A 13,220-nucleotide genomic window follows, 5' to 3' on the forward strand; every position below is an offset into this window, starting at 1 on the left:
AAAAGCCCAGAAAGAGGATGCAGGGAAAACTAAGCTTTTGATGAGCCCTCTCTCAGAAGAGGGGCAACCTCTGGGGGGCAGTCAAGTCTTCGACCTCTCAGTAAGGTAGTACCTGGGCTGAGGCGCTTCCCTTCTCTCCGCCTCAATTGCCCTATCTGTCAAACGGATTAACCATCCCTGGCCTCTGGACCTCACTCTGGGCTGTGGGGGAGGATTAAGTGGAGTGGGGAGCTCTGGGCCCAGAGCCAGAAGGGAGGAGTTCCAGTTCAGATTCTGTCGCTCAGTAGCCGGGCAACCTTAGGCACATCTTTTCCGGGCTGTGGGCCTCAGTTTCCCCAGAGAGAAAAACAATGGGTTGGTTTATAAGATTCCCAGGTCTAAGGGGCCATCCTATCTCTGTTTTAACATTGCCGGTCCTAGGCTGACGCCCCGGCTTCCTCCCACAATTGTCCTACATTCCTCTCCCCTTCCCACCCTCCCCCCTCCTCCCTTTTCCTGGAACAAAACACCTCCATCCCAGACCATCCAGGCAAGGGTTAAAGCCCCAGCCCGGCTTGCTCGCTCCGCAGGCTCCGGGGTGATTGACACATTCCCGGGGCGGAACGCTGGGGCTGGCCAATGGGCGCGGGCGGCGGCGGCAGCGCGGGGGCCCCACGTGGGGGAGCGGTGGCCCCCGCGGCGCCCTGATTGGCCAGCCCGGCTCGGCGCTGGCCCGCACGAGCCCCGGCCCACGTGGACCTGGCGCGCGTTCATTGATCAGTTTCCCCGCAGAGCCGCTGCTGCCTCTGCTGCCCGGGGAGGCGGGGGAGGCGGGGCGGGCGGGGGCGGAGCGGAGCCGAGCGGAGCGGAGCGGGGAGGGCGGCCCGGAGGAGGAGGAGGAGGAGGAGGAGGAGGAGGAGGAGGAGGTGGTGGAGGAGGAGGAGGAGGAGGAGGAGGAGGAGGAGGAGGCTGCGGCGGCGGCGACAGCGGCGGCCGAGGGGGCGGGGAGGCCGAGCCGAGGTTGGGGCTGGGGCTGGGGCCGGACCGGGCCCGGGCGGAGCCGAGTGGGTCGAGCAACGCAGGCCAGCTTGGGTTGGGGGGGCTCCAGACGCTCCTGGCCTCGGCCTTCGCCTTTCCCCCTTCCCTTCCTCCGCGGGCGCCAAGCCGAGCGGGCCTGGCCGGACCGGACCTAGCTGGGCTAGGCTGGGGCCGCCAAGCCTCCGCCCCCGACGGCGGTCCCTTCTTCCCTCTCGTGCCCCAGCCTGTCCGGTGAGTCCTGGGGGAGCGAGCGGGGACGACCGCCTGCTCCCTTCCCTCCCCTCCCTTGCTGTCCCCTCCCTTCCCTAAGAGGGAGATAGGAGGCGGGGCCGGGGGGGGGCGCTGGGGAGAGGAGGTGGGGGGAGTAAGTTGGGGGGGGGAGAATGGGAGGTAAGGGAGAGGAGGGAGAGGAGAGAGGGAGAGAATGGGTGAGTAAGAGAGAAGAGAGAGTGGGTGAGGAGGGGAGAGAATGAGGGAGAAGGGAAAGTAGGGGAGAAGAGGAGCCAGTGGGAGAGGATGGGGAGAATGAGAAAGAAGAGGGGAGGAGAGAGAGAAAAGAAGGGAAGGAGGAAAGAGTAGAGAGTAAGGGAAAGGAGGAGAGACCAGAGGAAAGGGAAAGAATGGAGAAGGGAGAATAAGGAAGAGGAGAGAGTAGGAGAGTGTGGGGGAAACAGGGAAGAGGAAGGGAGAAGAGATGGGGGGAAGAGGGAAAAGGAAGAGAGAAGGGAAGAAGATGGGGGAGAAGTGAAGAGAGATAGAGGTGACGTAGAGTGGGTGAGGAGGAAAAGAAAAGAAGGAAGAGGAAGAAGAGAAGAAGGAAAGAGGGAGGAAAAAGAAAGGAGGAGGGCCCATTGTCTGGCTGGAGATGAGGGAGAGGGAGCCAGAGCTGGGTGGGTTGGCACTGGGGAGAGGAGCGCTGAGCTGGGGAGGAGGGATGCTGGCCAAGTGGCCTCCTAGCCCCAGGCTGGCCAGCGATGGGCCTGTGCCAGGCTGGAGTTGGACAGCAGGTGGAAAAGCTGCTGGCAGTGGCTGGAAGGGCCCAGTCAGGAGGGGGCTAAGAAAGCCCTGGGTTCAGAGTGCAGCCAGAGGGGGTGATTATCCCAAGCTCTGTCCCCAGACAGCACCTAGGCCCAGGCACTGAGGGTGGCACAGCACAGGACACCCCCCCCCTCCTTTTCCCTCTTCCAGCCCGGTGCTGTCGGCTGCCTTTCAGAACCCATTGGCAGCAGCCTTGGCGGTTTCTAGCTGGAGCCTGTCCGAGGGCCTGGGCAAAGGGCCAAAGATTGGATCTAGTAACCAGAGAGGTGGCTGGTGGCTAAGACGGAGGGCTGCTCACTCTGGCTGAAGATGTTTCCCCAGAACAGGCCGCCTTTGGTGAGTCCTGCTCTCAGGCAGTCCTGGGGACCCCCTTACTTAGTCCCTATCAGCTTAGGTCCCTGGTGCCTCCCTCGTGCTAGGACTGCAGGGGGAGCAGTGAGGGAGAGAAGAAAGGGGACCCCAACCTGGAGTCCTCAATAGCTCTTATAGTAACTTCACTATGTGACCTCCCTGCCCCTAAGGCATTGGGCTAATGGTCCCCAAGACCCTTTCCCATCTCACACAGTGTGAATTAGACCTGGCTCCAAATCCCAGCTCAGATGCTTCCTGGCATTAACCTCTTTCCAATCCTAACTCTGAGCCCAAGTGACTAGCTGTGGGTAACCTGATGTCTCCTAAATCGTCTTGGATTTTTAATTCAGCAAAATGAGCCCGGGGTTCAAACTCTTACTCAGTCACTTAAAAGCTTTGTGATTTGGGGCAAGTCCCATCTCTCTCTGAGACTCGGTTGTCTTGAAGAGGAGGGAGGGGTGGACTCCAAGACCCTCTTTTTTCCACCCCATGGCTTTAGGCACCAGTTCTATTCTCTCTCCCCCTGGCTTCTTGGGGGGCAGGGGTGGGTGCTGACTGACTGATCCTTGGCCCTTCCCCCACCCTGCCATAGAGTCACCTTCAAGCCCCACCAGTGGCTTCAGCGGCAGCTGTGCTGGTGACCACCAATGCTTCAGCCACCACCCCCCAGACTCTAAAACTTACCTACCCCGAGACGCTGGACCGGATCAAAGAAGAATTCCAGTTCCTTCAGAGCCAATACCACAGGTATGGGGTTGGAGAAGAAGGAAGATCCCAGCTGGGGATCCTGGTGAGAGGGCCTAGTGTCAAGAGGTCAAGAGACAGGCCTGAGGCTTGAGGAGACCCACCAGCCCAGGCAGCTTCGGGGTTACCCTTTAGCCACAGGCCCCTGATTTTGGATCCAGGAAGCCCTGGGTGTGAATGCTGACTCCATACCAGCTGTGTGATCTTGGCCAAGCCCCCTCCTCCCCTGCGATCCCTTTTAGCTCTCATGCCCGTGCTTCCAAGCTCCCAAGGCTCTCCATTCCTCTCCCCCTCCTCCCCACCTCCCCAATACAGCCTCATCTGGTACAGTGGAAAGAGCCCTGGACAAAATGTCAGTTCCAATTCTGAAGCTGCCACTGACTTGCTGTGTGACGGCTGGAGAAGAGCCTTCCCCTCTCTGGGCCCAGGCTTCTCCATCTTTAAGATGAAGGTATTGAACGAGGTCATCCCTTTTACCTCTGCCGTTCTCCCCCTTCCCTCCCGGGCTGGGCTCCTGGACTGGTGCGAGCCCTCCTCTGGGGCAGCTGGGAGCCCCCTTTGTGAGCCTAGCCTGCCTCTGCTGACCTCACTCAGCACTTGTATCTGCCCCTTAGCTTGAAGGTGGAGTGTGAGAAACTGGCATCAGAGAAGACTGAGATTCACCGGCACTATGTCATGGTGAGCTGCCCTCTGGCCCCCTGTGGGGGGCTCGGCTTCTTTGGGGAAGGGCCAGGGGGCCTGAGCGTGCCTTTGTCTCCCCTCCACCTCCCTGCTCCCCTTCTTTGCAGTACTACGAGATGTCCTACGGCCTCAACATCGAAATGCATAAACAGGTGAGTGGCCTTGACAGCTCTGGCCCCCATTCCTTCCTCCAGGATGTCTCCTGGGCTCTGGGGGTGGGAGGTGGCCCACCCACCAGCAGCTCTGGGGCATTCTTGTGGTTTTCCTTTCCAGCAAAGCTGTCACCCCCCTCCCATTCGCTTCCTCCCCCTGCCTGCCCATCCCTGTCTCATCTGGCCCAGGGGCTCCCAAGCAGCAGTAGTTACGGAGATCCGATCCCAGGTGCTGCTGGCTGCCTGCCAGGGCCCTGTCTGCGCTTCCCCAGGGGCCGAGAGGAGGCTGGGCTGACAGGCAATGGCTGCCCAGGGAGAGTGGAGGGAGGAGGCAGCCAAGCCAGGCCCTCGTTCCCCCATGGGCAACACCTCGCTTTCCCAGTCCTTCCCAGTGACCAGGGCCGGCTGTCCAGGCCTGGGTCCTGCCCAAACGGTTGGATAGAAGTGCTTGATGGAGCATCCCTCAGAAGGACTGAGGGCCCAGCCAGGGGACTGTAGTCAGGGTAGGGGAGCAGCAGGAATCTTGCTTCATCTTCTGCCAGCCCCCTGGCCCCTGCTGCACTGAGTGTGGAGTTCAGGAGCCTTCGGTGAAGCCCTGGACATTCAAAGGAGAGATGACAGCTGTAATCCAGCCCCTTCCTTTGTGGGAGGCAGGATGTGGGGGCCCAGAGAAGCAGGGGGACTTGCCCAGGAGCTCTCATGCAGCCCAGAACTAGCACTCAGAACTTCTGGCCCTCCCATCCCAGAGGGAGATTATGCTCTGGAAAAGGTGAACAAGGAATATCCTTGGCCTCCCAGCCTTGACATTGTGGGTTCTGAAGGCCCTCCCAGCTCTGACATCCTCTGTCCTAAGGGCCCTCCCAGCTCTGACACTCTGGGTTCTAAGGGCCCTCCCAGTCCTGACATTCTGGGTTCTAAGGGCCCTCCCAGCCCTGACATTCTGGGTCCTAAGGGCCCTCCCAGCCCTAACATTGTGGGTTTCAAGGGCCATTCTACCCCTGGCATTCTCAGTTCTGAAAGCCCTTCCAACTCTGACATTCAGTGCATTGTGGGTGGTGGGGGCCCCTATTCCTTAGATCCATCTCCTGCCTGCCCTGCCCCCACCCCTGCTTCTCCTGGCCTTTAAGGAACACAAATCCAGCCCCCCTCCCCCACCCGGCAGCCTCCTCCTCAAAGACCTCCTTTGGAGGGAAAGGGGGGGAGCCATTGAGTGCACAGCAGAGGAGAGGGAGAGAGCGCAAGAGGGAGCCGAGAGCAGCAGGATCATTTTTCATGCTGAGAGCGTTAAAGTGCCCGTAAATTGCACATTAACGAGCCCGAGTGAATTGGAGGCTGCCTCCCCCGGGGCCCTGCCCATCAGTGCATCAGGCAGGAGGATCCGTCACTGCCCGCCCGCCCCAAGAGGCAGCCTCGGCCTGCCCAGAAACCACCCAGCAGGGCTGCCTGCTTTGGGCTGAGGGGCTGGCCATGGAGGCCAGGGCCTGGGAAGCCCATTCCAGTGAATAACTGCCCTGTACCCCCACTTGTTCCCATCGTGTGGGGGGGCTGACTAGGGGGGCTCCCAGGGGCACCATGGTGGCCCCCAAGGAGTCTGGAGAGAGCTGCTCCCGCCCCGGCAGCCTGAAGGCCCCCTGCTTGCCCCCCTTTCCAGCCTAGGCAGCAAGGGGGGAGATGAGAGCTGATTCTCACACCCTTCATCAGTTCAGAGCATTGATCGAAGTGCAGCCGGGTCCCTTACCCGCCCCCCCACACACATACACCCTGCCTCCTCGACCATCCTTGCTGGCAATTGAAGTCCCTGATTGCTTGTGGCACACAAGTGGCCCAGGGAAAACCGCAGCTGGAAGGAAGAGGGACCTCTCCAGGGCTTCCTGACAAGCCTTGAGAGCATCAATTAGCACTCAGCACCCAGCCTCCAAGCTGGGGGAGGGGGTACCCCTCTCAGGACCCAGAGCCCTGGCCTGGCAGAATCCGCTATTAAAGTGACCCCTTGAGAAACAGAACACAGGATGTCAGAGCTGGGGCAGGGGGAGCTTAGAACAGAGAATGTCAGGGCTGGGAGGGCCCTTAGAACCCACAATATCAGAGCTGGGAGGGCTCTTAGAACCCAGGATGTCAGGGCTGGGAGAGCCCTTAGAACAGAGAACATCAGCTGTATAGATTGAAGGCGGTCTAGCATTCAAGGAGACTCAGTTCTCATACTGGTGCAGTTACTTGACTGAGTAGAAGACTGCTCGTGGATTTCTTCCATGGAGTCTCATTTTCCCTGTCTTGGGTCCTTGATATCCCTCCTAGCTCTGATGTCCTGAGTCTTCACAACTTTATTCAGCCCCCACCCCTACCCCCCAGCCGCCAGCACCTGGGGTAGTGGGCAGGCGCCCCCGACAGCTGGCTCTCTGGTTCTTCTTCCAGACAGAGATTGCCAAGCGGCTGAACGTGATCTGTGCTCAACTCATCCCCTTCCTCTCCCAGGAGGTAGGTTGCTCAGGGGGTAGCTGATGGGTGGGGCTCCAGGCTAGCCCTGGAGTGTCTAGGAGGGTCTTCTGATCTGGTTCTCCACCCCCATGACTCTACCCAAATTCCTTCTTTCCCCAGCACCAACAGCAGGTGGTCCAGGCAGTGGAGAGAGCCAAGCAGGTGACCATGGCGGAGCTGAATGCTGCCATCGGGGTAGGCAGATCCTTGATGGTGGGGAGGGGTGAGGACTGGTACAAGGCCAGAGCCCTGAGGAGAGGGGACTGGGAGCAAATCCCATGCTTCCTAACCAGCCTTGGACCTTGGACCAGCACCATACCTTCTCAAGGACTGAGTTCCCATATATAAAATGAAGGGGCTTGGGGGCAGCTAGGTGGTGCAGTGGATAAAGCACTGGCCCTAGATTCAGTAGAACCTGAGTTCAAATCTGGCCTCGGACACTTGACACTAGCTGTGTGACCCTGGGCAAGTCAGTTAACCCCCATTGCCTCACCAAAAAAAAAAAAAAAAAAAAAACGAAGGGGTTAAAATAAAATCATCTCTGTGGCCCCTTCCAGCTTTGCTGGTTTGTTCACAGGAAAGCTGCCTTTCCTACTCTAGGCTCCTTGCACCATCACCATCTCCCTCTCCTCCATCAATCCCCCCCCCCATGTCTGTTTCTCTCCCTGTCTCTCTCCCCTGTCTCTGTCTCCCTGGCCCTTCCTCTCTGCCCTGTCGGTCTCTCTGTTTTTCTTCCCCTGACCTCCCCCCTTTCTTTCCCAGCACCAGCTGCAGGCTCAGCATCTGCCCCACTCCGCACCTCCCATCCCGCTGACCCCGCATCCCTCCGGCCTGGCTAGCCTGGGCAGTGCCTCGGGGCTCCTGGCATTAACAGGAGCACTGGCAGCTCCAGCCCAGGCTGGCCCCAAGGATGATCGAGGCTTGCAGGACCTCGAGCACAGAGGTAGGTGATGGCAGAGCTTAGGGATGGGGGGGCAGAGGCAAGTGCTGTGGTTCGCTCCTCACTGTGCCCTTTCTTCTCTCCTTTGATCTGGCTGCCTGCTTACCTCTCACTTGTACTATCCTGGCAACAGACAGAGACCCAGGCCCGGTAGGTGTTGAATATTTATTATGGTGTCGGGTGGGGGGTCTCAGTCAGCAGGAAGAGAGAGAGAGAGAGCACAGTTTGGATGGGAAGCCAGAAGAACCTGGCTTTAAATCCTGCCTCAGACAGTGCGTTGTCTCTGGACAAGGCAGTTATCCTCTCTGCCTCAGTTTCCTCCTCTGTCAAATAAGGTTTGACTTGACAACCTCCGAGGTTCCTTCCAACTTGGGATCTTCAGTCCTCGGAATAGCTAGGATGGGGATCCTGCCTCAGCGGTCCATGGCCCAGTTTGTACCCATTGCTAAAAGGAGCCTGTGTCCAATGGAGGCTCTGATAGGAGGATCTCTCTGTCTCTGTCCCTCATTCAGAGTTCCCTGGCCCTGCCGAGCACTGACCGGGTCCGCACCATTTCTGAGTACCTGAGCAGCAGCAAGAAGAGGCGGGCAGAGGAAAAGGACTTTCTTACCGACTACGTAAGGGGGTCTGGGCTGGGGGTAAGGAGGGGTAGAGGGAGGCCTGTTTGGCCTGACACTCCCTGCACCCATCTTCTAGGGCAGTGATGCCGACAAGAGTGAGGACAACCTGGTGGTCGATGAGGTCAGTGGGCCCCAGGCCCTCTTTTTCACTCCTCTTCAGGGTGGCCCAAGGGGCCCCCCCCCATGGCCTCACTGTGTACACTGGGGATGGGGTGGAGACAAAGAAGCTTTGGATGGGCAGCCACCTGGTTCTGGGAGGGACTTCTGAGAGGGAGGCTGGAGCCTTAGGCCTAGTATCCGCCTCTCTACTGTCTCTAGGATCCTCAGTCCCCCCACAGTCTTCACTCTTACTCCTCGAGGGAGAATGGGCTGGACAAGACTCCGGTGCCTCGGAAGGAGGCCATCCCTGGCAGTCCACCATCTGTGAGCTCATCCAGGAGCGCCTCGCCCACTCGAAGCAAGGACCTGACCCCGGTATGTGTGGGAGAGGGAGGGGAGCGATGGACAGGCAGGCTTCACAGCCACTTGGGGCTGAGAAGGGAAGCCGGGAACCAGACCAGGCCCAGGCCTGGAAGATCTGCCCCTGCCTGGACTTTGACTGGGTCCTCAGTGCCTCAGTTCCCCACCTGTAGAGTCAGAGGACTAAATAACCAAACTAGAGTGTGAGTGCCCAGTAAGAAACGAGAAACATGGGAGAAAACACGCAGAGCAGGGGAGTAATGGGCACAGTGATGCCAGTGGCTGAGGGCTGCCGAATGTCTGAGAAGAGACCCCTGAGAAAAGCCCAGGACTTGGGGGGGCCATGATATCTGCCCCCATCTGAGGTGGGGGGACCGCCCTGTGGCAAAGGGTCAAAACAAGAGCCCTCCACGGCCTTTGAAAGAAATAGAAACAAGAGTTGGCCTGACCCTCGACCGCAGGTGGAGAAGGCTGGGACACCCGGCCTGAAGTCCAGCACACCCACATCCCAGGGAGATGGGCTGGGGCCCGGAGGAGGTGGGAGCAGCAGCAGCAGCAGCAGCAGCAGCAGTAGCAGCAGCAGTATCGGGGGGCAGCCGTTCCGGCCGGGGCTGGGCAAGGCCACAGTGGACTCTCTGGGTAACCCAGCTGTGGAGTGCAAGGGGGCAGAAAGGGGGAGGGGGTGTCTTGGGCAGGAGGTGGGGCAGGGGGTTGGAGGTGCACTTCTTTACGCCCACTTGCCCAGTGAGCTGTGGGTCTCCTCCCAGCCCTGGGCCTCAGGAGCCCCCTGGCCGTGGCAGGCTCCTACACGGGCCCCTTCGGGATGGGGATGGTGCACTCGGCGGTGAACGGAGATCTGGCTGGCACAGGGGCCTATACGGGCCTCCATCTGGCATCCTCACAACTCAACGGGACCAGCACCATGGGAGGGACGTCGGGTTATGGCCGGCCCACCCTGGTGAGTGGTCCTGCCCTCTCCGCTGCTGTTTCTTCTCCTGGTCCCCCATGGCCGGACTCTCCCACTCTGGCCTCCAGCCCAGTGAGTCTCCCTCCATTCTGGCCCATCCCCACCGTGAGGCTTCATCAGACTTTTCCCTGGGGCACGGGGGGAAGGGGACTGGACCCCCACAGGTCCGGAACCCTGCCTGCCACCTCCTACCCGACCCACCCCCCTTGCTGCCTGTCCAGGTCAGCTACGATCCTCACTCACACATGCGTGTCTCCAGTCTCTCTGCTAACCTGCCCAGCAGCTCCTCAGGAAAACCGTGAGTGGAAAGGGGAGAGGGGATGTCTTGGGCTCCTGATGCCTGGGGGGGCAGTGGCATCTAAGCCCTTTTGACCAAAAAGAGAAAAGAGGCAAATGTCAGACATGGGCCCGGAGGGGCAGTTTCAGGGAGGACTTTCCCAAAGCCTCCCAACCTTGCCCTTTGCTGAACGAGCAGAGGTTCTGGACTCGCCCCCAGAGGCCTGGCTGGGGTGCCCTGAGAGGGTCCTCAGGCATGGTTGGATCAAGAGGCTGGTGCCCAGGCCAGAGGAGGACAGTTTGGGGGAGGGGCTTTGAGGCTGTATGGGCTGAACCAATTAGAGGCTGCTCGGTGTGCCTTCATCTGTGTGTGGGGTGGGCTGAAGGTTACTGCTTCTCAACACACATACCCAACTCACCCCCCCCCCCAGGGCTTACTCCTTCCACGTGTCTGCTGATGGGCAGATGCAGCCAGTGCCCTTCCCGTCAGATGCCCTCCTGGGCACAGGCATCCCCAGGCATGCCAGACAGCTGCACACCCTCACCCACGGCGAGGTCGTCTGTGCCGTCACTATCAGCAACTCCACCCAGCATGTCTACACGGGGGGCAAGGGCTGCGTGAAGGTGTGGGACGTGGCCCAGCCAGGCACCAAGACTCCCGTGGCCCAGCTTGACTGCTTGGTGAGGAAACTGGCCCATGAGCCGCCCAGGCTTGGCCAGGGGCTGGAGGGAGGTGCTCCTGCCCTGGGCAGAGCTGAGTGGGCCTGGGTGAGCAGTGGCCACCCACTGTCTAGACGTGTGTGTGTGTGTGTGTGTGTGTGTGTGTGTGTGTGTGTGTGTGAGTGAGAGACAGACAGAGAGGCAGAGAGAGGGGGGAAAGAGAGAAAGACAGAGAGAGAGAGAGAATGAGAGAGAACCTCTGGGCTCTTCCCTGACTTTGGGTGTGCCTTTGGCCAAGTCCTTTGCCCTCCTCTGGCCCTGGGCTTCTGTGGCTCCCCAGGGAGCTGGACCTGGTGCTGAGCCTGCCCCCAGTCCCTCCTCTCCTCTCCTCTCTCCCTCCTCCCCCTCACACTGGGACAGAACCGGGACAACTACATCCGCTCCTGCAAACTGCTGCCAGATGGACGCAGCCTGATCGTGGGTGGGGAAGCCAGCACCCTGTCCATCTGGGACCTGGCAGCCCCCACCCCCCGCATCAAGGCTGAGCTCACGTCCTCGGCGCCTGCCTGCTATGCCCTGGCCATCAGCCCCGATGCCAAGGTCTGCTTCTCCTGCTGCAGTGATGGCAACATTGTCGTATGGGACCTGCAGAACCAGACCATGGTCAGGTGAGGCCACCCCAGCTGTGCACGGGGTTGGGGGCCACGGTGCAGGGAGGCCTGACCAAGACCACCTGAGCACCTCCTCCTCCTTCAGGCAGTTCCAAGGCCACACAGATGGGGCCAGCTGCATCGACATCTCAAATGATGGGGCACGGCTGTGGACAGGGGGCCTGGACAACACCGTGCGCTGTTGGGACCTTCGCGAGGGCCGGCAGCTCCAACAGCACGACTTTAGCTCCCAGGTACCCAGGCCGGGGGCTGGTGCCTCCTCAGACCCCTCCAGGATGGAAGTGCCCTGGGCTTGTTCTGGCAGAGGGCAGCAGGAGCAGCAGGACCTGCATCCAGCTGTGGGCACAGGGTGGGTTGGACTCCATCACCCTCTCCCCTCCTCTGGCCGAATTCTGAAAGACCCCCTTCCCTGCCCTCCAGATATTCTCCTTGGGCCACTGCCCCACGGGTGACTGGCTGGCGGTGGGCATGGAGAGCAGCACTGTGGAGATCCTGCATGTCAGCAAGCCGGACAAGTACCAGCTGCACCTGCACGAGAGCTGTGTCCTCTCCCTCAAGTTTGCCTCCTGCGGTAGGCATTGTGCTGGTCCCCAGGGGATGGCTATGCCCTCCACAGGCAGGATGGCTGCTGCCTCCCTCCCCTCGGGGTCTCTGGACTGCTGCCGCTACTTCCCCTTTTTTCAGTAGCAGCCTCTGACTTAGCGATAGAAGTGTTGACCCTTCCCAGGCTGGCGCAGAGCCCAGCTCTGCGTCAGCAAACATTTGTTAAGTGAATGGATGACGTCAGTGGGTGAGCTGTTGGAGAAAAGCGTGGCCTTGTCCAGGATAATCTGTGGTTTTCTTACTGTGTTGTTAACGTAGAACACAGATCATCAGACCTGGGGGGCCCTTAGAATAGAGAAGGTCAGACAGTGGTGGGGGGGGGGGTGGAAGCTTAGAACCCAGACTGTCAGAGCAGGGAGGGTCTTTAGAACACAGAAGGTCAGAGCTGGGGCTGGGGCAGGGGAGCACCTTGAAAGTTGGAATGTCAGAGCTAGGAGGGCCCTTAGAGCTTGAAAGTTCAGACCCTTCATTTTGCACATGGAGAAACTGAAGCTGACAGATTTAATGACTTGCCTGGGGCCTAGATTTCTGGCCCCTTCCTGGCCTCTTCCTCCTGATTCGAAGCTTTTCCCATTGCTGGATAGGTGGCTCAGTGGATAGAGCACCAGGGGTGGAGTCAGGAAGACTCATCTCCCTGAGTTCAAGCCGGACCTCAGACACTTACTGTGTGACTCAAGGTCGCTTCATGCTGTTTGCCTCAGTTTCCTCATCTGTCAGATGAGCTGGAGAAGGAAATGGCCAACCTCTCTGGGATCCTTGCCAAGGAAACCCCAGATGGGGAGAGAGGGAGACGACTGCAAAGGGCTGCAGGACAAAATGGGGATGTTATCAGCACCCGTCTCCCTGGGTTCTCATGGGACTTGGATGTTACTGTAGGAGCTAGCTGCCTTCTTTCTGTGACTGTCCCATCTCTCCCTGCCTAGGGAGGTGGTTTGTAAGCACGGGGAAGGACAACCTGCTTAATGCCTGGAGGACGCCCTACGGAGCCAGCATCTTCCAGGTGAGAGGCACCCCAGGGACCTCACTGACTCAGGCAGTTGCAGGGGCCCTGGATCAGAGAAGGGATGCTCCTCTTCACTCTGGCCGCCCCTCCCAGTAACGCCTTGTCTCTCTCTCTCCCCACCTCTCCTGGCCCCAGTCGAAAGAATCCTCCTCCGTTCTGAGCTGTGACATCTCCACGGATGATCAGTTCATTGTCACCGGCTCGGGGGACAAGAAGGCCACCGTCTACGAAGTCATCTACTGACGCGGTGACCTCCGCACTGGCTCCCCCAGCCCCAAGCCCGTCAGTCAGTCAGCGATGTCCCAAAGAATCCCTGGGGCTCAGGAGGAAGCCCGGGGCCCAGAGGCAGCCCCTGGCCTCGCCCCAGAATGGGAACTCTTGACATTTTGTGTGGTCTTTGGTGTTTATTTTTCTACTTCATGGGTTCTGTTTTTTTGGCGGGAGGGTTTGTAGGCCCCCGTCTTTAGGTTGTATTTAATAAAATGCCAGAGGCACGTGTGTGCTTTGTCTTCTTCTTGGGCTCTCTGTGCCTCCTTTCTGCCGTAGGCCTTTTTAGAGGTCGC

The 13,220-nt window shown here is 59.6% G+C and overlaps 1 protein-coding gene across 4 annotated transcripts; it reads left to right on the forward strand.

Annotated features, from left to right (window-relative positions):
- The first annotated feature begins 999 nt into the window (after positions 1-999).
- LOC122736004 (transducin-like enhancer protein 1) lies at positions 1,000-13,169 on the forward strand. 4 transcript variants are annotated; one of them, XM_043977969.1, is made up of 21 exons: positions 1,000-1,248; positions 2,206-2,391; positions 2,999-3,153; positions 3,765-3,828; positions 3,939-3,983; positions 6,396-6,458; positions 6,579-6,653; positions 7,221-7,401; positions 7,532-7,548; positions 7,911-8,015; positions 8,095-8,139; positions 8,337-8,492; positions 8,939-9,116; positions 9,245-9,435; positions 9,666-9,742; positions 10,152-10,401; positions 10,801-11,048; positions 11,137-11,284; positions 11,472-11,622; positions 12,578-12,654; positions 12,793-13,169. In XM_043977969.1, the coding sequence occupies exons 2-21, from the start codon at positions 2,365-2,367 to the stop codon at positions 12,898-12,900; spliced, it is 2,361 nt and encodes a 786-aa protein (XP_043833904.1). In that variant the 5' UTR covers positions 1,000-1,248; positions 2,206-2,364; the 3' UTR covers positions 12,901-13,169. The 4 variants fall into 4 exon arrangements, with proteins under 4 accessions (XP_043833904.1, XP_043833906.1, XP_043833905.1 ...); XM_043977971.1 differs by having other exon boundaries at positions 6,579-6,620; XM_043977970.1 differs by having other exon boundaries at positions 2,231-2,391.
- Positions 13,170-13,220: the final 51 nt, after the last annotated feature.

This window comes from Dromiciops gliroides, chromosome 1 (genome assembly GCF_019393635.1).
Source record: "Dromiciops gliroides isolate mDroGli1 chromosome 1, mDroGli1.pri, whole genome shotgun sequence".
NCBI classification, from domain to species: domain Eukaryota; kingdom Metazoa; phylum Chordata; class Mammalia; order Microbiotheria; family Microbiotheriidae; genus Dromiciops; species Dromiciops gliroides.